This window comes from Drosophila eugracilis, unplaced genomic scaffold, assembly GCF_018153835.1.
Source record: "Drosophila eugracilis isolate 14026-0451.02 unplaced genomic scaffold, ASM1815383v1 contig_376, whole genome shotgun sequence".
NCBI classification, from domain to species: domain Eukaryota; kingdom Metazoa; phylum Arthropoda; class Insecta; order Diptera; family Drosophilidae; genus Drosophila; species Drosophila eugracilis.
This window is the reverse complement of record NW_024573234.1, coordinates 155,032-182,969: the sequence shown is the minus strand read 5'-3', so window position 1 is coordinate 182,969 and position 27,938 is coordinate 155,032. Positions and strand designations below refer to the sequence as shown.

Sequence of the window (27,938 nt, the reverse complement as noted above, 5' to 3'; positions counted from 1 at the left end):
ATACCAAATTAAAATATTGTCGTGAGTATTTTGGGGTTGAGTATCTGATAAATGATTAATATTCGATTATTCCCATGTATTTGATGACACCAATATTATCGAATAGTCATCGCTTTTCTTCCACATCTAAAGTAAACTGCGATTTTTCCCCGTGTTCTAACGTGTTAAAATCCCGAATTTTTTGTTAAGTGAACATGTAAAACTAACGCGGTTTGTTTGGTGGAATCAAAAACTTAAGATTCCAGCTGTTCAAGGGCCTCTTAGTTCGAGAAAAGGTGTCGAAAGGCTGCTTCTGTGAGAGTGCTAGTGTTAGTGCGTGAGTGCTTGTACGTTTTTTTCTATATGCAGTTTAATGTTTACTTGTTTCTTCCTTCGAATATAAAGGTTTAAAGAAATAAAAGTTTAAGTTATTAATTCCTTCATCAGTAAAGTTCTTAAAACTTTAAACAATTTTTTTCACACCCAACACATGTGCGGACTATGATAAAGATGTATGCGTGTGTGTGTCTATGTGTCTATGTGTCTATGTGATGTTTGTCTTTTATCGTCGAATGCAACAAAAAAAGAAACCGATAAAGGAAAGGAAACATGATTTGCCGCTATTGGACAAATATTTATTATGAATAACCATATTTCCGCGACTATAAAATGGGGCAACGTAACCAACGCCTAATGATTAAATAATATTAAAAATTTGTGTCAATTCCTTGGCCCATTATCAGTTAATCCTATTTTTGCAGCAATTACTCTTTTAAAAGTATAAAGTATTTGACTTTTTATATAAAGCAAGTAAATCAAAGTATCTAATGCCCCAAACCCCGCATAAATTGCATTGGCCCAGCATTTAGTGGTTATTCTTGTTAGTTTCTGTCGCCATTGTCTTTACCTCTACTTACTGGCAAACTTGTTTTGCTTGACTTTGAATAAAAACAGAAAAAAAATACATAAGAGAAGGAGAACTGGCACATATAAAAAAATGAAAAATCAGCAAAACGAGCTGAAAACTCGCTTGCAGTTGCACTTCAGCAGTTGAAGTTGAGGGCAAGTAATGATGGCATTGTTATCGATTGTTCTCCCTTGTTCTTGTTTACTTCTTGGACCTTATCTATTTTACAACTGTCCGCTTACGCCTCCTCCCTATTTTGTACTTCGTAGTTGTATGCCTTTTATCAATGCTTAATTCTCATCATCAAAGTCGGAAAGCCTAAGGGCTGATACCCTTGCATTCAAAGGTAGGGTCGTTTTCGAATACATCTTAAAAATACGTGTTCTGAATTATATGTTATTAGGGTATTTGAAGGGTATCCAAAAGCCGTCATATTCTTGTTCATAAGTCACTCTTCTTTCCTTGCTCTCTCTGGCTGATAGACTGAATGAGAGAGCGTTGCGCAGGTTTCTGCTTCTTTCAGTGATGTCATTTGTTATAAGTCAAAATAGTAAGATTACCATATAAAATATTTTAATTAATTCAAATGGAAGGCGACCAAATTAAGATCACAGAACAAGATCATGCTTGTAGGGAATTAAGTTGAAGTTTGATCCTATAGCTAAATTTAACGATATGTATGTATGTAAATATATATACCAATATCATATAACCATTCATCAGCTTTACAACATCTGTATTTCAAATGAAATCTATTTTCAAGCCTTGTTCCATTAAAAACATGAAATTTATTCCCTAGCTATTTAGCTAGGGAAGGACTAATAAAAAGCAAAACCTGGCGGAAAATAGCTGAATTGAACCCACTGTGCTCTCTCTTTTACTCTCTTTTGTGTATTTAGCTCTCTCTGCTCTCTCCCGTGGCGGCTCTCTCTCAGGCAGAAAAGTCTATTTAAGCAACCGCGAAATCTCCTCTCTTTGTTATTGCACTTTCAACGGCGCGTCGGTTGTCATCGAAGAGTGGAATCGATTCTCAATATTATAATTTTCGTGTTGAAACATAGGTTTCCACAATCGCCGGTCGGGAAATATTTCCCCGGATACTATTAGGATTGATGCATGGGAAGCCCCGTTGAGAACGATGAAGTTCTGATATATTTTTATCCGACTCAGAAGGCGCAATTTGTAAAAGAAAAGGTGGAGCAGAGAGGCCGAACGAGGGGAGGTTGCAAAACGGAACGTACCGGAAACGAAACGGGTCGCGGCTCGAAACGAAACGGTAAATGAAGCAACGCCCTGAACGCCCGACTTTCGTCGGACTAATCTAGTGTATATGTTGTACATTTAAATGAACGCAGGAACATGTGCCGGATGTAAAGTGTGCGAATAATCGTACTAGTATACTATTCTATATTGTGGTATACTTTATGTGTGTGTGTTTTTTTTAACCTAAACAAACAAATCGCAGGCAGTGTTTACATGTGTGAATTTTGTTGGGTTTCAGGATTTTTCTTTTATATTTTTTTGGGTGTGTAAAAAGTGAAAGTGAAAATTTAGAGCAACAGACAGGACGCGCTAAAAACGAAAAGAGAGGGAGAGAGAGCATGCGTTGTTATTGATGTATTTTGGCAGGACTCTCCCCCGCACGCACATACGCTCTATCTCGTTTTCTAACGGTCCTTGTTCTCTCTCGCTTATTCTTGCAGCGGCAGTCTCTCAGCGGCGACGGCGTTTTGTGACGTCAAGAGCAGAGACGTCCTTCGCTGGCAGAATCACACAAAAGCACAGAGAGAAACTCCCACCAAGAGAATACTCCCCATCAACAACAACAAATTCAAAGAGAGAGAGAGAGAGTTCTTATAATCCTTGTGGAACCGCATGTGTGTGTTTTAAGGCAGCTGCACAACTACAACTGCAACTACACGAGCAATAACAACACCAACAATAATAACTGGAATACGGCCATAAAGCAACAAAAATGGAACAGCCGAGCATTCTCGTCAAAATCCTGCACTCTATTCCGCACGTGAATTACACATTCCGTCGGGTTAACGACACTTTCAATCCGGACAGCGATGTTTACCTCGAGGTGAGTACCAGTCCCAATACACAGAAACAGAAAATGGATACGATATCCAACCGAACGCCATCATTTCTAATTGATAGTTTTGAATATTTTAATTTGATGTAGAGTTTGGCTTTAGTTAACACTACAAGATGCTCTAAACTAAAGATGGATCACACGGCAGTGATCTGTGCGATAAGTAGCAACCTCTGACCACCACACAGATTATTAATTTACTACCAGCTCAGCGAAATTGTTCTTTAATTTCGTGTTGTACCTCTACGGTAATGTAAACTACAGAAGTGGCGAACCCATTTGTCTAAAGAGGGAAGTTAGGGAGCCTAAAATGAGCAATTATCATTTATGATAAAGCATTACTATCTAGGACCAGATCTAGTAAATTATATAACAATGGATTAAGGGATCTGAAAGGTTAATCCTGAACTTTTAATTGCGGGCAATACGTATGCTCAATGGGCGCATTCTAATCGGCTCCTCTTCCAACCCCAATTCCAGTCCCAAGTATCACTTGAGCGATACTCAAGCATCCCCACTTGAGATTCGAGTTTTGGGTTTGAGTTTCATTCTATATTCATTTTAAAATGTTGGTGCGTGTTCTTTGCCTTTTGCTTCCTTCATGTGGGCTTCCCCTTCTTTATTGTCTCTCTTCCGCAAGGTTTTACCTGCCCTCGGGGTTTGTTCCGTTGTTGTTGTTCCAATTGCATAGAACATAAGCACACAAAAACGAGCACAAACGCGAGAAAAACGCGTCGGTAAATTTCAATTTCCATTGCTCTGCCTCTTTAGCCTTTTGCCCCGCCTCTAGTATAGTTCCATTGCCTTTTTATTCTGCTGTCTCCTGATTTTTTCGCTCTTGTGGGAGAGAATCCGATTTTGGTACTCTCTCTTGTCGGAGCAAAAGACTTCTTTACTACTTTTGCAACTGTTTCGTTTCCGTTTTGTTTCTGCCATGTGCGCTCCATGTGACGGCTCAGACAAAGGAGTGGGAGGGGTGGCAGTGGGGGTGGGGCAACTGAACGTTGGAGGGTTGAGCAGCAGCTGCACACTTCCGGATTCCTCTTTGACTCTCTCCCCTTGTTATTCTTACTTTGTTTTTCCACCTGGCCAACCGATTATCAACATCCTTATCTCCTTCTTTACCGCTATATATATTGAGCCAGGGGCGGGGCAGGACGTCGCACTTTTAACCGGCTTACCAATCAACATATGCAAATTGCGAGCTCCTTTTGCTTGGTATTCCCCACCCACACGCGAAAAATCATTGCTAAAGTCCCAGCGGGAAAATCTGATTCGAATTAACAGACTTTTTCTTCATCCCATTTACTAGATGCTGGGAAATGCCGGCTTCCAGCGCAAAAATAGTGTGCGTGCGAAAATTCAGGTCAGCTGTCAAAGCTGTGTCTTCGGATTTTTTTCTTGAATTTTTGTTGTTGCAGTTGGACGTCAATGTAGGTCAGGCTGCACTATAGCTCCACGCTTGCAGTGGGAGGAGGTTGAAGGAGGAAGGAGCACAGAGGGTTTCCGGACTTGGGGTGTCATTTTTACGCGCGTCAGCAAATATGTACGACACTTATATATATATATATATATATATATATTTATGTGCATATATAGTTAAAGTGCAGATAAATATTCAAAAATAAATGTGTATAATAAAAGAAAGTATTGTTGGAAAGAAAAAAACTTTGGACTTAATAAGTAAATAATGTCGTAAAAGGTTACTCATTTACGAGCACATAAGAGCAGAAGCCCTTCAGCAACATCGCCATCTTGTCTTTATCAACGCATAGCTATCTGTATACCAATCCCGTCCAATCCTATCCAACTCAAATCAGGCCAGAGCGGCACTTACTGCATTGATTATAACGCTGATGCTGACGATGGCGGTGATCAATTCGACCTTCAACTATCGGCGGACGTGGACAATGACGATAGACAAGGCACAACCCCGTCACCATATGTATAATGTATAATTTGTGTTTATATATATCTATGGCAGTGCGGGTGCCATCGCATCAGGGAGTGAAGTAAGGGTGAGGTACCCGCATAGAGCAGCTGAATCCGTAGATTTGGCTAAAATTAAACGCGGCCTGCGGCAAGAAAAGGGAGAACGCCAATGGATAGGGTGATTCGATTGTATTCAACAAACACAATATATAAGAAAGAAACCCAGTTCAGTTTAAAGTCTTCCATTATCTCCTAAGGAATGATAGCATTTGCAGAAGCTCAAATAAAATAAACAACACTTTTTCATTTTGCAAATGACAAAGATTACTCGCAGACTCAGAAGCTTTTCTTAATCTTCCCTGCTTTGCTGTATTCCGTTCCCTAGATATTCGTTCGGAGACTGCTGTATATATAACTTGCATTTTATGCAGATTGCATATATGCATTTTGAATATGTCAAGCGGCTTGTCAACTTTTTGTGCTTGCGTCAGCATTTCAAAACGTCTCGAACTTTACTTCCAGGTTATGGAAACTGATAATTGTTTGTTCCTGCTTCTTCCACTAATCCCTTCCGTTCCTTTCTAAAGTATTCCGGAATAACGAAAGGGAACCATGAGAGGACCAGGCTGATTCAGATCCAGATGGAGATTCTGATACGTATTCCCACATAGCGGCAGACTGACAGACAGCTGCCGTAACATTAGCCAGATGTGAATGCCCACTTTACAGATTGTTTTGTATCTGTATCTTGCGCTTGTTTTCTTTTTTCTCTTTTACGACTCGTCATAAAGTTGCTGCACTTGGATCTGGATGGGACGGGACTTAGATGAACTGACACGGGACTCGGAACTGCTCGAATGGATGGTGGTGCCCCAACCGGCTGTGGCTTCTTTCTGTTCTTCTTTCTTCTCTGCTGTTTATTTGCTTTTCATCCGATTTTCTTTGTTTCTCCATCGAAGAAGTTCAAAATGCTGACCAAAAGATTCTTCGAAAATTTTAAGACCACCCAAGAGCACCAAAATGTGTAGATTTCCGAATCAGAATGTGATTCGAAAAGCTTGGAGTCTATTATGCACTAAACAAACTAAGAATATATAGTTTGTTTAGTGCACAAAATCAGTTTACTCGAATTCGAATTCGGGTTTTTGTTTACTTTTCCACTGTCCACATCATCTGTAGTTTATATATATCCACCCACAATCATCGCATTAGCATAGGAATTTACTGGATTCTGTTTTGACTTTTGTGGCTTTTAATTCATTCATTTCTCTGGTGTGAAAGTTTTGCGTGGGTTTCTCGTATTTCTTGACTACAAGGCCGGAGTCTTCAACTTAATGACATAGGCAGAATGCACTCCCCTTTGCAGCTCTCGGCGAGATTCGATCCGCGTTAATGAACCCGAACTCAGCTGTTCGTAATTGGATTTTTCATTGGGGTTGTCCAGTCGTTTTGTCTGTTGCTCACTCCACATTATAAATTCATCACGGAACACTGCTGCATTAGCATTTAAGATTATGCCACGTCGACATAGGCCGGCACACCTCCCTCGGCCATAAACTCTCTCCCCATCTTTCTCGGGTTCTATTCAATATTATTCGGTTTTTCAGGGGGGCTGAGAGCCGCAGGGCAAACTGCATCAGATTCCCATATCTTGATTCATGGTTCTGGGTTTTATGTTCAGTCTGTGTCGCGTTGGTTTCCTGTGTTGCACTTGGAACTTTTCGAGAACAAACGAAAGCGGAAGCTAGCTTCGGCAACTCAAACTTTTAATACCCTTTTAGATTTGACGAAATATCTTAAAAACTGTATAATATTTGAATCGGTTCTCGGTTGTCTTACACTTAAACTACTCAGATTGGGTGACGGTTGCTAATTTCTTATCTCCAAAGCGAGGCTAACCTTGACTGTCTCCTCAGCAATCTTGGGTTTATGGCCTTATGGCCCTTTCTTATCTCCTCCAGATGTTGTTATACCCCTTCCAATATTGGAAAAGGGCAATGCACATAAAAAGAAAAAAGAAAAGAGGGAGGGAACCGTAACGCAGTGACAAAGCGGAAACGCCGATGTGTACCCGATGGTAGATCGCTTCATATTTATGCATTGATTATAACTGTTGCCACTCGCTGCAGGTTTTTGGTGTCGAAGGGGGGGCAGGATGTTGGGGGAAGTGAAGTTGAGCTTAAAAACTGGTTTCCTACCATCAAACTTTCAGAGGGAACAGAGAAACCACAACTAGTCCCACCGACGCAAAGAGAAAACTTGATCACAGCCCGAAAAACAGAAAGATAAATGTAGTTTTAATGGTTTTCATCATGTGTCTATCTAGGATAGTTTTCTTTTGGAGTATATGTAATAGAGCACGAGAATAGTTGCTAGGAGGATCATAGCATAACAGCTCTAGTAAATGTGAGACAAAAAAACACTAATTTACAATTTAGTTAAGCTAGTTTCGAAGCCTTGGAATAGGGTTGACTAGATTGCGGTTCTGTGGGTCTCATAACTTCAAGCAATGTTAATGTTAAGCCCATTATGGATGTTACTTTGCGTGTGCTTACTCTTCCTGGAATTGGTTCTTGCAATATTTGAAAATCCACCGGTTTTCCCACCTATTTAGCGTAAGTTCTCCCACTTCCCACGAACACACATTAACAAATACCAGGGAAATGCTGAATTAAATGGGGGATGTGGACTTGAAAGGGGACTGTCAGATACCATAGGACGGTTCGCAGAGGGGGACTAGCAGAGCTTCAAGGTTGTTTGTTGTTGGCAATTTGAATCGTTGAATCCAATTCAATTTAAATAGCATCAGAGGCAGCTAGTAATTTCTGCCATTTCAAGCGCCGCATTTGCGAAAGGTGTCCAGCAGCAGAGAGTTGTAGAAAAGATGACCAAACAGCCTGCCCCATTTTTCCTGCGACTAATGAAAGACAATAGTGATGTAACGTAGGATGATGGCGGGGCATTTCTCAAGTGTCATTCAACTGCGAGGACAAGTAAATGTGACGAGGCACAAAGACTAGAACAATGAAGGCAACAGTAACTAGTTCTAATGATTATTTACATTGCACAACTACAATAAATAATAAATGTCAGCCAGAGGACAGCACTGCTGCTTAAAGGATGTGCCATGCTTACATGCTCACGTGAATGTGGTGCTCGATGCCTTTTCAAATTCCGATTCCAATTGAGCGCTGATTGATACCTGGGAATTGCTGCATTCCTCCTCTAACTAATTCATAAACTATTGAAATCCTTGAATGGGACTTGTGCACTCGATCTTTAAGCCCGCATTCGAAGCGGCGAAAATATCCTCACTTAACAACTGAAATCGTAAAACTGCACCTCGACTGAAATCGACACAAGTGGCTGACTCATTGAAACTGAGTATTATGAATATCCAATATCCTGGCATGTAATTCGAAGCTTACGGTAATTAACTTTTACTGAAAGGCGAGAAAATAACAGGGCAGCCAAGATTTCTTTAAACGAAAGTGGGTATTGCAGCTCCCGTGTCCTATGGCCAATTCAATTTCAGACACAACCGAACAGAGGTATTGACTTTCATGACTGACAACATATCAGCTTTTTGTTCATAAAAAAGTCAAAATTAATTGGATTTTGAAATACAATTCGTCGCTGAGCTTATTTTTCGATCCCTAACATTATTTCAGTCAAACCTGAAAAAGTTCAATTTTTGACTTTTTTTTTTTAATATGATACCGAGCCTTATCTCATATGCGAAATTCGGTAAATCCCGATTCTAGCCCCAAACTATCAGTATTATGTCTATAAAATACCCAAAAATGGTTGGAATATGGAAAGCAATACGTCGCTGAGCTTGTTTTTCGATCCCTGACATAATTGCATTTAAATCTGGAAAAGTTCAATTTTTTAATATTTTTTCAAAAATTATGATGTTACCCCTTATTGAATATGCGAGATCCCTGCTTTACCCTAACAGTATCAGGGTTTTGTCCATAGAAAAGCCAAAAATGGCAGGAATATGGAATGCAATACGTCGCCGAGCTTGTTTTTCGATCCGTAACATAATTGCATTTAAATCTGGAAAAGTTCAATTTTTTAATATTTTTTCAAAAATTATGATGTTACCCCTTATCGAATATGCGAGATCCCTGCTTTACCCTAACAGTATCAGGGTTTTGTCCATAGAAAAGCCAAAAATGGCAGGAATATGGAATGCAATACGTCGCCGAGCTTGTTTTTCGATCCGTAACATAATTGCATTTAAATCTGGAAAAGTTCAATTTTTTAATATTTTTTCAAAAATTATGATGTTGTTCCCCTTATCGAATATGCGAGATCCCACCTTTACCCTAACAGTATGTTTTGTCCAAAGAAAAGCCAAAAATGGCAGGAATATGGAATGCAATACGTCGCTGAGCTTGTTTTTCGATCCGTAACATAATTGCATTTAAATCTGGAAAAGTTCAATTTTTTAATATTTTTTCAAAAATTATGATGTTGTTCCCCTTATCGAATATGCGAGATCCCAGCTTTACCCTAACCGTATCAGTGTTTTGTCCAAAGAAAAGCCAAAATTGGCAGGAATATGGAATGCAATACGTCGCCGAGCTTGTTTTTCGATCCTTAACATAATTGCATTTAAATCTGGAAAAGTTCAATTTTTTAATATTTTTTCAAAAATTATGATGTTACCCCTTATCGAATATGCGAGATCCCTGCTTTACCCTAACAGTATCAGGGTTTTGTCCATAGAAAAGCCAAAAATGGCAGGAATATGGAATGCAATACGTCGCCGAGCTTGTTTTTCGATCCGTAACATAATTGCATTTAAATCTGGAAAAGTTCAATTTTTTAATATTTTTTCAAAAATTATGATGTTGTTCCCCTTATCGAATATGCGAGATCCCACATTTACCCTAACAGTATGTTTTGTCCAAAGAAAAGCCAAAAATGGCAGGAATATGGAATGCAATACGTCGCTGAGCTTGTTTTTCGATCCGTAACATAATTGCATTTAAATCTGGAAAAGTTCAATTTTTTAATATTTTTTCAAAAATTATGATGTTGTTCCCCTTATCGAATATGCGAGATCCCAGCTTTACCCTAACCGTATCAGTGTTTTGTCCAAAGAAAAGCCAAAATTGGCAGGAATATGGAATGCAATACGTCGCCGAGCTTGTTTTTCGATCCTTAACATAATTGCATTTAAATCTGGAAAAGTTCAATTTTTTAATATTTTTTCAAAAATTATGATGTTACCCCTTATCGAATATGCGAGATCCCTGCTTTACCCTAACAGTATCAGGGTTTTGTCCATAGAAAAGCCAAAAATGGCAGGAATATGGAATGCAATACGTCGCCGAGCTTGTTTTTCGATCCGTAACATAATTGCATTTAAATCTGGAAAAGTTCAATTTTTTAATATTTTTTCAAAAATTATGATGTTGTTCCCCTTATCGAATATGCGAGATCCCACCTTTACCCTAACAGTATCAGTGTTTTGTCCATAGAAAAGCCAAAAATGGCAGGAATATGGAATGCAATACGTCGCCGAGCTTGTTTTTCGATCCTTAACATAATTGCATTTAAATCTGGAAAAGTTCAATTTTTTAATATTTTTTCAAAAATTATGATGTTACCCCTTATCGAATATGCGAGATCCCTGCTTTACCCTAACAGTATCAGGGTTTTGTCCATAGAAAAGCCAAAAATGGCAGGAATATGGAATGCAATACGTCGCCGAGCTTGTTTTTCGATCCTTAACATAATTGCATTTAATTCTGGAAAAGTTCAATTTTTTAATATTTTTTCAAAAATTATGATGTTACCCCTTATCGAATATGCGAGATCTCAGCTTTACCCTAACAGTATCAGTGTTTTGTCCATAGAAAAGCCAAAAATGGCAGGAATATGGAATGCAATACGTCGCCGAGCTTGTTTTTCGATCCTTAACATAATTGCATTTAAATCTGGAAAAGTTCAATTTTTTAATATTTTTTCAAAAATTATGATGTTACCCCTTATCGAATATGCGAGATCTCAGCTTTACCCTAACAGTATCAGTGTTTTGTCCATAGAAAAGCCAAAAATGGCAGGAATATGGAATCCAATACGTCGCTGAGCTTGTTTTTCGATCCGTAACATAATTGCATTTAAATCTGGAAAAGTTCAATTTTTTAATATTTTTTCAAAAATTATGATGTTGTTCCCCTCGAATATGCGAGATCCCAGCTTTACCCTAACAGTATCAGTGTTTTGTCCATAGAAAAGCCAAAAATGGCAGGAATATGGAATGCAATACGTCGCCGAGCTTGTTTTTCGATCCTTAACATAATTGCATTTAAATCTGAAAAAGTTCAATTTTTTAATATTTTTTCAAAAATTATAATGTTACTCCTTATCGAATATGCGAGATCTCAGCTTTACCCTAACCGTATCAGTGTTTTGTCCAAAGAAAAGCCAAAAATGGCAGGAATATGGAATGCAATACGTCGCCGAGCTTGTTTTTCGATCCTTAACATAATTGCATTTAAATCTGGAAAAGTTCAATTTTTTAATATTTTTTCAAAAATTATGATGTTACCCCTTATCGAATATGCGAGATCTCAGCTTTACCCTAACAGTATCAGTGTTTTGTCCATAGAAAAGCCAAAAATGGCAGGAATATGGAATGCAATACGTCGCCGAGCTTGTTTTTCGATCCCTGACATAATTGCATTTAAATCTGGAAAAGTTCAATTTTTTAATATTTTTTCAAAAATTATGATGTTGTTCCCCTTATCGAATATGCGAGATCCCAGCTTTACCCTAACCGTATCAGTGTTTTGTCCATAGAAAAGCCAAAAATGGCAGGAATATGGAATGCAATACGTCGCCGAGCTTGTTTTTCGATCCTTAACATAATTGCATTTAAATCTGGAAAAGTTCAATTTTTTAATATTTTTTCAAAAATTATGATGTTGTTCCCCTCGAATATGCGAGATCCCAGCTTTACCCTAACAGTATCAGTGTTTTGTCCATAGAAAAGCCAAAAATGGCAGGAATATGGAATGCAATACGTCGCCGAGCTTGTTTTTCGATCCCTGACATAATTGCATTTAAATCTGGAAAAGTTCAATTTTTTAATATTTTTTCAAAAATTATGATGTTGTTCCCCTCGAATATGCGAGATCCCAGCTTTACCCTAACAGTATCAGTGTTTTGTCCAAAGAAAAGCCAAAAATGGCAGGAATATGAAATGCAATACGTCGCCGAGCTTGTTTTTCGATCCTTAACATAATTGCATTTAAATCTGGAAAAGTTCAATTTTTTTAATATTTTTTCAAAAATTATGATGTTGTTCCCCTCGAATATGCGAGATCCCAGCTTTACCCTAACAGTATCAGTGTTTTGTCCATAGAAAAGCCAAAAATGGCAGGAATATGGAATGCAATACGTCGCCGAGCTTGTTTTTCGATCCTTAACATAATTGCATTTAAATCTGAAAAAGTTCAATTTTTTAATATTTTTTCAAAAATTATAATGTTACTCCTTATCGAATATGCGAGATCCCAGTTTACCCTAACCGTATCAGTGTTTTGTCCAAAGAAAAGCAAAAAATGGCAGGAATATGGAATGCAATACGTCGCCGAGCTTGTTTTTCGATCCTTAACATAATTGCATTTAAATCTGGAAAAGTTCAATTTTTTTAATATTTTTTCAAAAATTATGATGTTGTTCCCCTTATCGAATATGCGAGATCCCAGCTTTACCCTAACAGTATCAGTGTTTTGTCCATAGAAAAGCCAAAAATGGCAGAAATATGGAATGCAATACGTCGCCGAGCTTGTTTTTCGATCCTTAACATAATTGCATTTAAATCTGGAAAAGTTCAATTTTTTAATATTTTTTCAAAAATTATGATGTTGTTCCCCTCGAATATGCGAGATCCCAGCTTTACCCTAACAGTATCAGTGTTTTGTCCATAGAAAAGCCAAAAATGGCAGGAATATGGAATGCAATACGTCGCCGAGCTTGTTTTTCGATCCTTAACATAATTGCATTTAAATCTGAAAAAGTTCAATTTTTTAATATTTTTCAAAAATTATAATGTTACTCCTTATCGAATATGCGAGATCCCAGTTTACCCTAACCGTATCAGTGTTTTGTCCAAAGAAAAGCAAAAAATGGCAGGAATATGGAATGCAATACGTCGCCGAGCTTGTTTTTCGATCCTTAACATAATTGCATTTAAATCTGGAAAAGTTCAATTTTTTAATATTTTTTCAAAAATTATGATGTTGTTCCCCTTATCGAATATGCGAGATCCCAGCTTTACCCTAACAGTATCAGTGTTTTGTCCATAGAAAAGCCAAAAATGGCAGAAATATGGAATGCAATACGTCGCCGAGCTTGTTTTTCGATCCTTAACATAATTGCATTTAAATCTGGAAAAGTTCAATTTTTTAATATTTTTTCAAAAATTATGATGTTGTTCCCCTTATCGAATATGCGAGATCCCAGCTTTACCCTAACCGTATCAGTGTTTTGTCCAAAGAAAAGCCAAAAATGGCAGGAATATGGAATGCAATACGTCGCCGAGCTTGTTTTTCGATCCTTAACATAATTGCATTTAAATCTGGAAAAGTTCAATTTTTTAATATTTTTTCAAAAATTATGATGTTGTTCCCCTCGAATATGCGAGATCCCAGCTTTACCCTAACAGTATCAGTGTTTTGTCCATAGAAAAGCCAAAAATGGCAGGAATATGGAATGCAATACGTCGCCGAGCTTGTTTTTCGATCCCTGACATAATTGCATTTAAATCTGGAAAAGTTCAATTTTTTAATATTTTTTCAAAAATTATGATGTTGTTCCCCTCGAATATGCGAGATCCCAGCTTTACCCTAACAGTATCAGTGTTTTGTCCATAGAAAAGCCAAAAATGGCAGGAATATGGAATGCAATACGTCGCCGAGCTTGTTTTTCGATCCCTGACATAATTGCATTTAAATCTGGAAAAGTTCAATTTTTTAATATTTTTTCAAAAATTATAATGTTACTCCTTATCGAATATGCGAGATCCCAGCTTTACCCTAACAGTATCAGTGTTTTGTCCATAGAAAAGCCAAAAATGGCAGGAATATGGAATGCAATACGTCGCCGAGCTTGTTTTTCGATCCCTGACATAATAACATTTAAATCTGGAAAAGTTCAATTTTTTTAATATTTTTTCAAAAATTATGATGTTGTTCCCCTTATCGAATATGCGAGATCCCAGCTTTACCCTAACCGTATCAGTGTTTTGTCCATAGAAAAGCCAAAAATGGCAGGAATATGGAATGCAATACGTCGCCGAGCTTGTTTTTCGATCCCTGACATAATTGCATTTAAATCTGGAAAAGTTCAATTTTTTAATATTTTTTCAAAAATTATAATGTTACTCCTTATCGAATATGCGAGATCCCAGCTTTACCCTAACCGTATCAGTGTTTTGTCCAAAGAAAAGCAAAAAATGGCAGGAATATGGAATGCAATACGTCGCCGAGCTTGTTTTTCGATCCTTAACATAATTGCATTTAAATCTGGAAAAGTTCAATTTTTTAATATTTTTTCAAAAATTATGATGTTGTTCCCCTTATCGAATATGCGAGATCCCAGCTTTACCCTAACAGTATCAGTGTTTTGTCCATAGAAAAGCCAAGAATGGCAGGAATATGGAAAGCAATACGTCGCTGAGTTTGTTTTTCGATCCCTAACATAATTGCAATAAAATCTGGAAAAGTACAATTTTTGAATTTTTTTTAAAAAAATATGATGTTACCCCTTATCGAATATGCGAAATCCCAGCTTTACCCTAACAGTATCAGTGTTTTGTCCATAGAAAAGCCAAAAGTGGTCAGAATATGCAGTGCAATACGTCGCTGAGCTTGTTTTTCGATCCGTAACATAATTGCATTTAAATCTGGAAAAGTTCAATTTTTTAATATTTTTTTCAAAAAATTATGATGTTACTCCTTATCGAATATGCGAGATCCCAGCTTTACCCTAACAGTATCAGTGTTTTGTCCATAGAAAAGCCAAGAATGGCAGGAATATGGAAAGCAATACGTCGCTGAGTTTGTTTTTCGATCCCTAACATAATTGCAATAAAATCTGGAAAAGTACAATTTTTGAATTTTTTTTAAAAAAAATATGATGTTACCCCTTATCGAATATGCGAAATCCCAGCTTTACCCTAACAGTATCAGTGTTTTGTCCATAGAAAAGCCAAAAGTGGTCAGAATATGCAGTGCAATACGTCGCCGAGCTTGTTTTTCGATCCTTAACATAATTGCATTTAAATCTGGAAAAGTTCAATTTTTTAATATTTTTTCAAAAATTATGATGTTGTTCCCCTTATCGAATATGCGAGATCCCAGCTTTACCCTAACAGTATCAGTGTTTTGTCCATAGAAAAGCCAAAAATGGCAGAAATATGGAATGCAATACGTCGCCGAGCTTGTTTTTCGATCCTTAACATAATTGCATTTAAATCTGGAAAAGTTCAATTTTTTAATATTTTTTCAAAAATTATGATGTTGTTCCCCTCGAATATGCGAGATCCCAGCTTTACCCTAACAGTATCAGTGTTTTGTCCATAGAAAAGCCAAAAATGGCAGGAATATGGAATGCAATACGTCGCCGAGCTTGTTTTTCGATCCTTAACATAATTGCATTTAAATCTGAAAAAGTTCAATTTTTTAATATTTTTTCAAAAATTATAATGTTACTCCTTATCGAATATGCGAGATCCCAGTTTACCCTAACCGTATCAGTGTTTTGTCCAAAGAAAAGCAAAAAATGGCAGGAATATGGAATGCAATACGTCGCCGAGCTTGTTTTTCGATCCTTAACATAATTGCATTTAAATCTGGAAAAGTTCAATTTTTTAATATTTTTTCAAAAATTATGATGTTGTTCCCCTTATCGAATATGCGAGATCCCAGCTTTACCCTAACAGTATCAGTGTTTTGTCCATAGAAAAGCCAAAAATGGCAGAAATATGGAATGCAATACGTCGCCGAGCTTGTTTTTCGATCCTTAACATAATTGCATTTAAATCTGGAAAAGTTCAATTTTTTAATATTTTTTCAAAAATTATGATGTTGTTCCCCTTATCGAATATGCGAGATCCCAGCTTTACCCTAACCGTATCAGTGTTTTGTCCAAAGAAAAGCCAAAAATGGCAGGAATATGGAATGCAATACGTCGCCGAGCTTGTTTTTCGATCCTTAACATAATTGCATTTAAATCTGGAAAAGTTCAATTTTTTAATATTTTTTCAAAAATTATGATGTTGTTCCCCTCGAATATGCGAGATCCCAGCTTTACCCTAACAGTATCAGTGTTTTGTCCATAGAAAAGCCAAAAATGGCAGGAATATGGAATGCAATACGTCGCCGAGCTTGTTTTTCGATCCCTGACATAATTGCATTTAAATCTGGAAAAGTTCAATTTTTTAATATTTTTTCAAAAATTATAATGTTACTCCTTATCGAATATGCGAGATCCCAGCTTTACCCTAACAGTATCAGTGTTTTGTCCATAGAAAAGCCAAAAATGGCAGGAATATGGAATGCAATACGTCGCCGAGCTTGTTTTTCGATCCCTGACATAATAACATTTAAATCTGGAAAAGTTCAATTTTTTAATATTTTTTCAAAAATTATGATGTTGTTCCCCTTATCGAATATGCGAGATCCCAGCTTTACCCTAACCGTATCAGTGTTTTGTCCATAGAAAAGCCAAAAATGGCAGGAATATGGAATGCAATACGTCGCCGAGCTTGTTTTTCGATCCCTGACATAATTGCATTTAAATCTGGAAAAGTTCAATTTTTTAATATTTTTTCAAAAATTATAATGTTACTCCTTATCGAATATGCGAGATCCCAGCTTTACCCTAACCGTATCAGTGTTTTGTCCAAAGAAAAGCAAAAAATGGCAGGAATATGGAATGCAATACGTCGCCGAGCTTGTTTTTCGATCCTTAACATAATTGCATTTAAATCTGGAAAAGTTCAATTTTTTAATATTTTTCAAAAATTATGATGTTGTTCCCCTTATCGAATATGCGAGATCCCAGCTTTACCCTAACAGTATCAGTGTTTTGTCCATAGAAAAGCCAAGAATGGCAGGAATATGGAAAGCAATACGTCGCTGAGTTTGTTTTTCGATCCCTAACATAATTGCAATAAAATCTGGAAAAGTACAATTTTTGAATTTTTTTTAAAAAAATATGATGTTACCCCTTATCGAATATGCGAAATCCCAGCTTTACCCTAACAGTATCAGTGTTTTGTCCATAGAAAAGCCAAAAGTGGTCAGAATATGCAGTGCAATACGTCGCTGAGCTTGTTTTTCGATCCGTAACATAATTGCATTTAAATCTGGAAAAGTTCAATTTTTTAATATTTTTTTCAAAAATTATGATGTTACTCCTTATCGAATATGCGAGATCCCAGCTTTACCCTAACAGTATCAGTGTTTTGTCCATAGAAAAGCCAAGAATGGCAGGAATATGGAAAGCAATACGTCGCTGAGTTTGTTTTTCGATCCCTAACATAATTGCAATAAAATCTGGAAAAGTACAATTTTTGAATTTTTTTAAAAAAAAATATGATGTTACCCCTTATCGAATATGCGAAATCCCAGCTTTACCCTAACAGTATCAGTGTTTTGTCCATAGAAAAGCCAAAAGTGGTCAGAATATGCAGTGCAATACGTCGCCGAGCTTGTTTTTCGATCCTTAACATAATTGCATTTAAATCTGGAAAAGTTCAATTTTTTAATATTTTTTCAAAAATTATGATGTTGTTCCCCTTATCGAATATGCGAGATCCCAGCTTTACCCTAACAGTATCAGTGTTTTGTCCATAGAAAAGCCAAAAATGGCAGGAATATGGAATGCAATACGTCGCCGAGCTTGTTTTTCGATCCTTAACATAATTGCATTAAAATCTGGAACAGTACCATTTTTTAATATTTTTTTCAAAAATTATGATGTTACCCCTTATCGAATATGCGAAATCCCAGCTTTACCCTAACAGTATCAGTGTTTTGTCCATAGAAAAGCCAAAAATGGCAGGAATATGGAAAGCAATACGTCGCTGAGTTTGTTTTTCGATCCCTAACATAATTGCAATAAAATCTGGAAAAGTACAATTTTTGATTTTTTTTTTTTAAAATATGATGTTACACCTTATCGCATATGTAAATCCCGATTTTACCCCTAAGAAGTATGTACTTTGGTTAGAACTATGTGAAACTCTCCATATATAACGTAACTATAAATAAGTATATTCTATAATACGTTCATAAACATTGGGGAATATCATATCTTAAAATGCGCATTCACACAAGATTTTACCTTCAGATGATTCAAATACTTGCCTGGCAATCAAAAAATCAATGTCAATATCAATCAAATCAATTCAAATTCAGCTTCAAGCAAACAATTCTGCAATGCTAATTTTCTTTGCAATGCTGTCAGAGAAAAGTGTATGTATTCGTTTCAATCAGGGTCGGATTCAGAAAGGTGCAACTAGAAAAAGTTGCTTGCTAAATAACTTCATTTTGATTTTAAAGTGAAATCTTAAAATGTGTAGGGTTTGTTACTTAGTAGAACATTATAAATTTCCTCCTTTCACCTAAGATATATATTAATATATATTTATATTTTACAGAGTCTGGGTATTCTGGCGTCCATTCCCGCCGGTCTATTGATAGTATCTCTGCTGGGTCTGCTGTTGTACCTGTTGACCAGGTGCTGCGATCGTCGCCAGAGAAAGCCGACTGCCCAGCGTTGCCAGAGCTGTTCGCTGGTCATCATTACGCTGATGACCTGTGCTGCCATCGGATTGGGTAAGTCCTGATTCTTGATTATATTTGCTAGGGCGTTGAACCGCTGCAGTAAATCAAATCGGTAGTCGCAGTTGCATTTGCCAAGGCGCGCCCTTTGCAGCTGCATCGCGTGCTGGCGGTTGTCGGTGGGCGATTGGCAATTAGCCAGAACTCAGCTTATCGCCAATGGAGCGGAGCACGGCGTCTGGTCACGTATGCAAAGTCGCGCAAAGAAGTGTAGCCAAAACTGGAGAGCCATGCGTCATCGGTGGAAGTGGTGGCATACCGGCGACACAAACGATGGAATATAAATTCAATTAGCCGCAGAGCTCTTAATTGTATCAGACATCCGAAATGTGTGCCGCGGCTCGCGTTACATCACTGACCTGCCCCTGATCTTTGATATCTCTGAATGAACTTGCCGCTGGCATCTTAATTATCTTGGCATAATTTCATCTTAACCCATGACTGCCACAAACTTAATCTTTCAATTAATTCATTTTTAAAATTTTCTGCATTTGCAGGCTTGTACGGCAACGATGACTTCCACAATGGCCTCCTTCAGGCCTTTGGATCCGGGAAAAGCGTTGAGGGTCTGGTGCTCACCCTAAAAAGACAGGTAAGTCTTAAACCAATTTCCTCAGTTAGCTGTTAAGTTATACCTCTTTAAACCAATTAGAATACGAAATTTAGCCAACAAACTAAAAAAGTTGTTTCTTATTTTTTAAAAAGATTTGTGGAAAGATGTATGAGCTTCAGGCTTCTTAAGCTTCCCTAGTATCTGAACAAAGTCTGAAGTGGGATCTTTAACTGGGCTTAGTTATCCAGTAAAGAGCCCCAGAGAGGGGCGCTCTTGTTTCATAGCTTCCATACACTCCTGCTCCTGGCGTTCCCATTCAACCTATGGTCCTATTCCTATTCCTATTCCGAGCAACGCCGTCTCTCGTTTGGCTCCTTCTTGTTCATTATAATCAACCTAAAAGCTGGCTGCTGTGTTGACAGTTACGTGGCCACGCGGGATAGGAGGGCGTGATAGGTAATGGGGCTGACTGGAAGGTGAAATGGAGAAATGGAGACTACGGGAAATGTCCTCCTGTCCTGGCCAAAGCTTTTGCTATTCATAAACTTTGTCAGCACAGACAGACAGGTAGGGAGGGGGGGAGGACGAGGACGAGGCAAATGAGCCGATAAGCCAAAAGGTTAAGGGGTTGGTTTAGGGGGAGGGGGGTAAATGGGCCGGGAGGTGTATCATCCAGCAGCACGAAAGGTAGGCGACAGCGACGGCGACGACGTAGTTCTCAGAAAAAGAGGGCCAAACAGATGGTTGGCATTGCTCGACTCTTGAGTAAAACGCTATTAATTATCCGTGACACAAAGGACGATGGCTGAAAGGGAATGGAAATGGCTGCTAGCGGAAGGGGCGTGGCTCTCAGCGGGCGAAGTGCGTGGGTGATGCAATTTCTTGAGCCCGAGAAATAACACCCCCATAAACCTGACCCAACCCCAAACCAAGTGCGGAAGCAAAAGTATTACGATAGAAACTATTTTCCCTTTTTCCTTTCGCATCCTTTGTTCTACAACGAACTGAAGGAAAGGGGCATGTGGTAACAGACGATATTGGAGGCGAGTTGGGCTCTTCCTCCCCCTGTGTTTGGTCATTAACTTTTGAACTGTTCTACCTTTTTGGGGGTTGAACTGGAATTTGTATTTGGAGGAGGAAGTGGAAGCATAATCTAAACCTTTTAATATGCTTTATTACTAAGCTCACTCTTGTACACTTTTCAAATCATATAAAATCATAGCGGGTGTTCCAATCAATTAAGAAGTAAAGATCCTACTAAGCCACCTTTTACATATTGGTTCTATATAGACATAGGAAAATATAAAGATGTAGATCGACAGTGATATAGATTGACAGTATGCCTGATATCAATTAAAATTTTCAGACGGAGAGCATTAAGCACGACTTGGAGACGCGGATGGCCGGACACAGGGTGGATCAGTTGGTAGAGAAGCCACAATATAACCAGACGGTAGTCATGCTACTCATCGAGACGTCGCGCCTGGTCACGGAGAACACCTCGCGGGCAGTCGCCTCACTGGACAGCATGGTCCACTACTTCATTAAGACCAAGGGCAGCGAGAACGACACCTCGCTGATGGGTTTACTGCAGGTGAGTTGTAATTTTGTCTTGTGTCTCTCGTCAGAAGGCCACTGCGTTGTCTTCATCCCCTCACTAATGCACATTTTTTTCAGATCGGCGAGTTCTACGAATCGATTCGTTGGCCAGCTACCTTGGCCTTTCTCACTGTGCTCCTGCTGCTCTGTACGGTTTTAGTGATTGGCGTGGCCAGAAGATCCCGCTGCACCCTGATCTTCTTCAGCGTTTCTGGTCTGTTCTGCATTATTATCTGCTGGCTGTTGACGGGCGTTTACCTGGCCTCCAGTGTGGCTGCCGGGGATTTCTGTATGCGACCGCACGACTACATGTGCCGTCAGGTTGGCATGGTTAGTAACACTCTCGAGGCGTACTTTCCCTTCCAAAGTCACTAATTTCTGGGTTTTCTTTGAAATATCTAGCGGAGTCCTTATGTTGATTTTCTCAACTGCGGTACGCCGCGCAATCGGTTCATTCTACGCCTTAATGAATCACGGGACCTGGTGGATCGTGCCAGAGAAAGTGTGGAGCAAATGCAACGGTAAGTGATGGTGCGGAGGATCGAAGTATGGGTATATACCCTTTATTGCCTTTTTTGCAGGATGAGCCAGGACACGTATCCGCACATCGACATCCAGCGCACCCTGAATGCCATGGACAATGCTCTGGAGAACACTCTGCGTAACCTGACGACACTATCGGCCACTCTGGAGCGCCGTTCCATTGACATGCACTACGAGGAGGCACTCCGCGGACTCTGCGGCGGCGGGTTACTGGGACTGAGTCTGATGATGGTGGCAGGACTGCTGACATCCTTCCTGCTGACGATCCTGGTATACGCCGACTCGCACGCCTGGATCTATCTGACGAAGCGGTATGAGTTTTGTTGGCTCTTAATGGTGTAGATTCCCTTCTAATTTAAGATTTTTGTGTATACTTAAAGGCCAACACTGGATGCCGATAAATCGGAAACGGCGCCGCTGTTCTCTGCTTCGAATGCGCCGAGCGCTAGCATTTCGCCAACAGCTCCGATGAGCACGGGGACGATCAACAGGACGCTGCTGCATCATCAGCAAGCAACGGCTGGCGGCGGATCGGGCACTTTGCCGGGATCTGGAGGCGTCGGAGGAACAGGAGGAGGCGTTAGTGCCAATGGGCACAACGGCATGGGACCCTACCGCAATGGAACGGCCGGCCTGAGACAAGGGTTGGCATCACCTTCTTCTCAATCAAGCCACACTTCATCCACTGCCACCTACAACAACCACAACAACGGCACCACCGGCTACAACAACAGCCACCAATACCACAACAACCACCTGTACAGCAACCACCACCACTACAACCACAGCAACAACACACAGCATAGAACTAACTTGACGGCGGGGGCGGTGGCAGCGGCGGTGGGCGTGGCCAGCAGCGGTCAGCGATCGCCGTCGCCGCCGCCCGGCTACGATTTGGTGCATGGCACAAGGCATGAACTTTAATTTCATTTGATTTGTTAATCCCCCGAATCCCTTTCCCCTTCCCTTATACGTTGTCCATTTCCCCTTTTTGTAAACGCGATGTTCATTATCTCATTTTATCAGCTGTCATTGGTTTCTGCTTGTTCTAATGATTTATTTAACTCGCTGATGCTTTTTAGTGTATAGCTTATGTCGAATAACCCATTTCGTTCATTAAAATGGTACATTTAAATTTAAAATCAGTTCAAAATATGCATATCCCGAATGATATTGCCATTTGTCATTGTAATTATGGTCAAGAAACTCAAGGACCTCTGCACCTTGTTCAGTTTACGCTTCTCGTTAAGGTCTTGTGTGTTAGACGTGTTTGCTTATCGTTTTCGTTTGGCTTTTGTTTAATTTAATTAGTTGTTTCGTTGCCGAAAAGCACAACCACAACAAATAAACACAAAGACCGCCAGCACAGACCCCACCGACACTCACATCTCACTGCAGGGCTTCACTTTAACGGAGAACAGTAAACCCACAGTCCCAGTTCAACATCACTTTCTAATTAATGTTGGGTTCATCCGGTTTTAGACTTAATTTAACTAACCTCTATCCTAACTTATATTGGCACACTTGACTAATCCCAGCACTACGTCTTTCAGGTCAGGTCACCACACGCTAGGTCGCCTACCATCGCACCACCAGCAGTCGGCAACGTATCTACCGGGGCCCAACAATGGAAAGTACGCGACGCTCAGCAAGCAGTGTAAGACGCTCGAGTCGAACGACTTCTACTGAGATTCGCTTGCCTGCAGTTCCCATGCAGGCAGTAGCAGCAACACAGCACAGCAGCAGCAGCATTTGCAGCTCCAGCAGCAGCAGAGCAGCCTCATCAATCAGAACCAGAGTCAGAGTCAAAACACGCTAAAGAACATCTTCGCATCGGCCACCCTGCCCCGCTCTACGGGCAGTTCCATCCGGTCTGTGCTTTCTGTGCAGACCTCCAATGCGGGCATATGCCGCTCCACGGGCAATGGTTTAGACAGTGACCAGGTGGACGATCGTGATCCTAGGGATGTAACCAACAACAGCTTCAATCGCTTCGATCCCAAGTACATCAGCATTGGCCCCAAGGCGGCTAGGGGTCAGAACAATAATCTCAACATTATGTCCGCTGCCGGCACGGGCAATAAATGTGCCACCCTGCGGCATGTGGGTCGCTATGGTGGCTCGCTCAAAGGTGTGTCCGCCGTCAATGCCGCGCCCTCGCTCGCCGCCGCCCCAGCTGTCCATTCGCCGAACTTGAGAACCGCAAAAACGCCATCGATAGCGACCGTTTCAAAGGATTACTGCCAGCAGCCGGACTGCATTCCGCAGGAGTTCCTCATCCAGCAGCAGCAACAGCAACTCCAGCAGCAGCAGCAACAGCAGCAGCTACAACTGCAACAACAACAACAACAACAGCAGCAGCAGCAGCAGCAGCAACAACAACAGCAGCAGCAGATGGTGTCACCTGCTCCGCCACAACCTGCCCCTCCACCTCCGCCCAAACCAAAGATAGTCAATACGTTTACAGAAATTCCCGGCACCACGGGCGTGGGCAGCTCGTATGCCAAAGAGCAACAGCAGCAGCAGCAATTGTTGGCCCTGCAACAGCAACAGCAACAGCAGCTGCTGGCCCTCCAGCAGCAAAGGGAGCGAGAGTTACAGCAGCAGCAACAAAGGGAATTGCATCCACCCACCACTCACATACTACCCGCTTCGGCTGTATACAGCATCGAGAGCAGTGAGGTGTTGCCCACGGCCGCACCGCGTGTGCAGCAGCGTTCTCTAAATCCCGCCTCTATTGTTAATCAGCCGCTGCCCGAGATTCCCACCAATCAACAGCAGTCAAAGATTTCCGCTCAGCCGCTTTGCGCCGCCAGTTTAGGGCAGTACCGCTCGTTGCAGCGTCCCCAAACACAGAAACTGCAATCGGTGGCAATCTCCTCGCCACAGCAACCACCAACTCTGCCACCCAAGAACAGGCACAAAAACAGCAATCGTGGTGGAGCCGTCGACAGCAGCAATGCCAACCACATGCAGACATTGCCGCCGAAATCGGCAAGCTTAAGGCAGCAGCAGGAACGAGAAAGAGAACGTGAACGGGAAAGGGAGCGCCCTCGGCGAGCGGAGACCTTGGACAATGCCCGCAGCTATATAGAACAACAGCAGCAGTATCCCAGCCACCTGATATCCAGCAGCAACATAAAGAAGCAACACTCCTATGACAGCAGCTACCATCAACAACAGCAGCAGCAGCAGCAACAGCAACAACAACAGGCCTTCTACCAAAGACAGCATAACAACAACTTCTCCACGAAGCAGCAGCAACAGGCTATGCTAGAACAGCATCATCAACAGCAGGCTCTGTTCTATAGATCCCTAAAGCGAGGAGAACGGGGAGCAGCTGGCAGCGGAGGAGTCACCGGTGGAGGAGCTGCCATTAGCAACCACAGCGATTTATACTCGGTGACGGAGTTGTAGGAGTGCGCCTGCTGCGGCGGCGGTGTGGATGTAGTGCGCCGAGGCGCCTCATCCACATCGCTGCACGCGGCGGCGGCCACACAAACTCAAACCCACAACCAAAACCAAACGCAATCGCAGAATCAGGCGCCTGTTCCCCTGCCACCCAAGAAGCATCGCCAGCGGGAGAGAGAGCGGAACCTTGAGCGGGAACAGTCGGCACCCTGCAATGCCAATTTGTGCGAGGAGCACGAATACGATGAGTACTACCCTCAGGTTCATGAAATGCAGGCGGCTGCAGGAGGAACCGGAGGAGCATCCGGAGGAGGAGCACCTTCTAGCTCTGGATCCAAGCATGGCAAGCAAAGTCAGCAAAGAGCAGCCACTTTTGATGTGGCCGATGCCAGGGATTACGAACTGAAGCGTTTGGGCAACCGGAGATCGCAGCAGCAGGCGGCTCCAAGCAAAAGAAATGGGGGAGGAGCTGGAGCTGGAGCTGTTAGCCAGGATCACCACCGCAGCCACGATCGGGAGCGGTCGCGCAGCGACCATCGCATTGCCAGCTATGCCTGTGAGGAGGTCAACTCCTCGGCGCTTTGCAGCGCCGGCTCTATGAGCTCCATGCTGCAGCCAGCCAATGGAACTGGCCACAGGAGCAACAGCCACCAGTACCAGCGTGATCACCATCAGCGCGATCAACAGTTGCAACAACAACAGCAACAGCAACAGCGGGAGCGGCGCGAGAAGACTTTCAAGGTATGATTTTTAGAGACGTCATAAGAATTGTCCAATCCGCGCCAGGACAGCAGAAACGGCAGCTCCAGGCGGCGGACGCGTTGAGGGATAAATGGAAAGCGAACGTGGCGGATTCTACAGCGTTTACAAGGAGGTAAACCCCCCGAAATTGAGGAGGTATCTAGGAAAACTGAGAATGGGAGTGACACCATCGTTGGAGCATTATAATTCGGAGACCCTTGCCTGTGTTTATGTTTAGCTTAAGTCGCGTATACTTTATCTCTGCCCCTGTCTATCAGTGCCCTGTCCCTTTCACACGTGAGGATTCCCACTCGTATATGATTGATTCAAAACTGCAAATGCTGCTCAAAAGGTGCTGAAATGTCAAGGGTAGTGGTCGAAATAATAGTACCCTATACTTTCCAATCGACTTTCTTTTTATACGAAATCTAGTAGCTTTGTGGTTGTAAGATATACATTTTATAGATGCCATTTATAATAGGAAACTTTTACAATCCCAATCTTGATGATTATTGATTAATTATAATTTTTTAAAATTGTATAGCTTTTAAAGTCCAATCGATGTTTAGAACCTTTTCCAAAAACTGCCACTATTATTTTGACCTCTGCTGTACATACAGCCGTGTACACCTTAAAACTACAACAGTTCTCTGTTCTGTGTTGTTGCCTATTGTTATATATAAAGAAATAACTACCATTATCCATAACGAATACTTTTTTTGTGACCACTATTAAAACGTGTATATTTTAAACCTAAATTAAGTCAATTTAGTTTTAAGCGCAAAACTATTTATTTACGACGTATTGTAGGATTTGACCCAAAAAAAGACAAAACGGGGGAAAGCGAAGAGACAATCGGCAAGCTAGTGATTGTTCTTCAACATTCTTAAACAAGACTTCGTTATAATATTCTCGAGAATCAAATTCTGTCTCTGTTTCTCGCTTTTCGTCGTCAAAAGAACTTATAATTTTCAAAAACCGTGTGTTTTTTCTTTAGTTTTTAACGACCTCTTTTTGGATAAGCGATTTTTGCTGCATATAAATTTTTTTTTTTTTTTTTTGAGAATCCGTTGCGAGAACCGACAACAACAACCACAGCGAACGTACGTAAAATTTTTGTGACGTCAGAAATCTAAAAGAAACAAAACAAACTAAGAAACACAGGAGCAACAACAAAGCACAAGACAACAAAACACAACACACAAACGAAAACAAGCGAAACACTTCACAAAATACCACATATTATACACATATATTTAAAGGTTTAACATTTTAAACAAGCAGACAAGAACAAAAATGAAAACGTCTTAACTCAAGCAATATGAAGAAAAGATAACGAAAATAAGCCATACCAAGTTGTTCAACTATTTTAAAAACGAATTCAGAAAGCAAATTGCTAAATAAGTAAAATAGACATAAACATACATTATATACTTACATACTTATTATAAAGCAAGCGTAAGGAATATTAATTAATCGACAACAACAACCACAAACAATGTTCAGGTCAATAACTGCATTTAAGAGGAGAGAATAAAAGGAACCCCTCGTTAGGCGTTTAATTAATCGAAATGTTTTTATATACAATTGCAATTACCAAATATATAAATCCAAAAAGACACCATTAAACATAAAATTTAACAAAAAAAAAACAACTCACAGAAGCCGTTGGCACAGCGTGAAACATTTTATAAAACTAACATAAATTTACTACTCAAAATACTTGACACATACGCGAGCAGTTGTGGCCAAAATAATTGTAGTGCCATTGGAAAATCAAAAAGTTTACAAAATGTAGTCTGCCCTTTATAGTTTTATGTACACTTTACAAATTTATTTCAAGTCGAAATTTAAATAATAATCGCTTCAGAAGAAGCACTACCATGATATATATATTTTTTACTATCACTAATTTAAATTAAAAACGAAATTAAATTCTATTGAATCATTTTAAACCTCCTGTCGAAAGCCATCTTTGTTCTCCTGTGCAGTTAAGCGCACCAAGGCCACACGTTTATTTTGACAACAGCTGGTCACACAAGCAAATTGAAAACCGCAAGTAAGGGAAATCAAGCAACAAATAAATATTCACAATTTAATCTCTCTGCTGTGCAGATGCAAATAAAACACGGAATAAAACCACTTCAACCATGTTGAAAAATGTTGCAACACGCACACAACACACACACTCGCCAATCCTCCGTCTCTTTCTTCTCTAGCTCGTTCTACCTTGCTGTCTCGCTCTGAACATTCCACCCACCTCCACCTTTCCATTGTAGCTTGCACAAAGAATACTTGTAT

At 40.2% G+C, this 27,938-nt stretch overlaps 1 protein-coding gene across 1 annotated transcript; it reads left to right on the top strand.

Annotated features, from left to right (window-relative positions):
* The first annotated feature begins 105 nt into the window (after positions 1-105).
* LOC108118531 (neurogenic protein mastermind) lies at positions 106-27,812 on the top strand. Its single transcript, XM_017231280.2, is given in 10 exon segments — positions 106-316; positions 2,590-2,972; positions 18,607-18,784; positions 19,288-19,382; positions 20,710-20,937; positions 21,021-21,272; positions 21,345-21,463; positions 21,524-21,796; positions 21,866-22,396; positions 23,039-27,812. Coding segments are annotated over 9 exon segments (4,392 nt in total). The 5' UTR covers positions 106-316; positions 2,590-2,861; the 3' UTR covers positions 25,644-27,812.
* Positions 27,813-27,938: the final 126 nt, after the last annotated feature.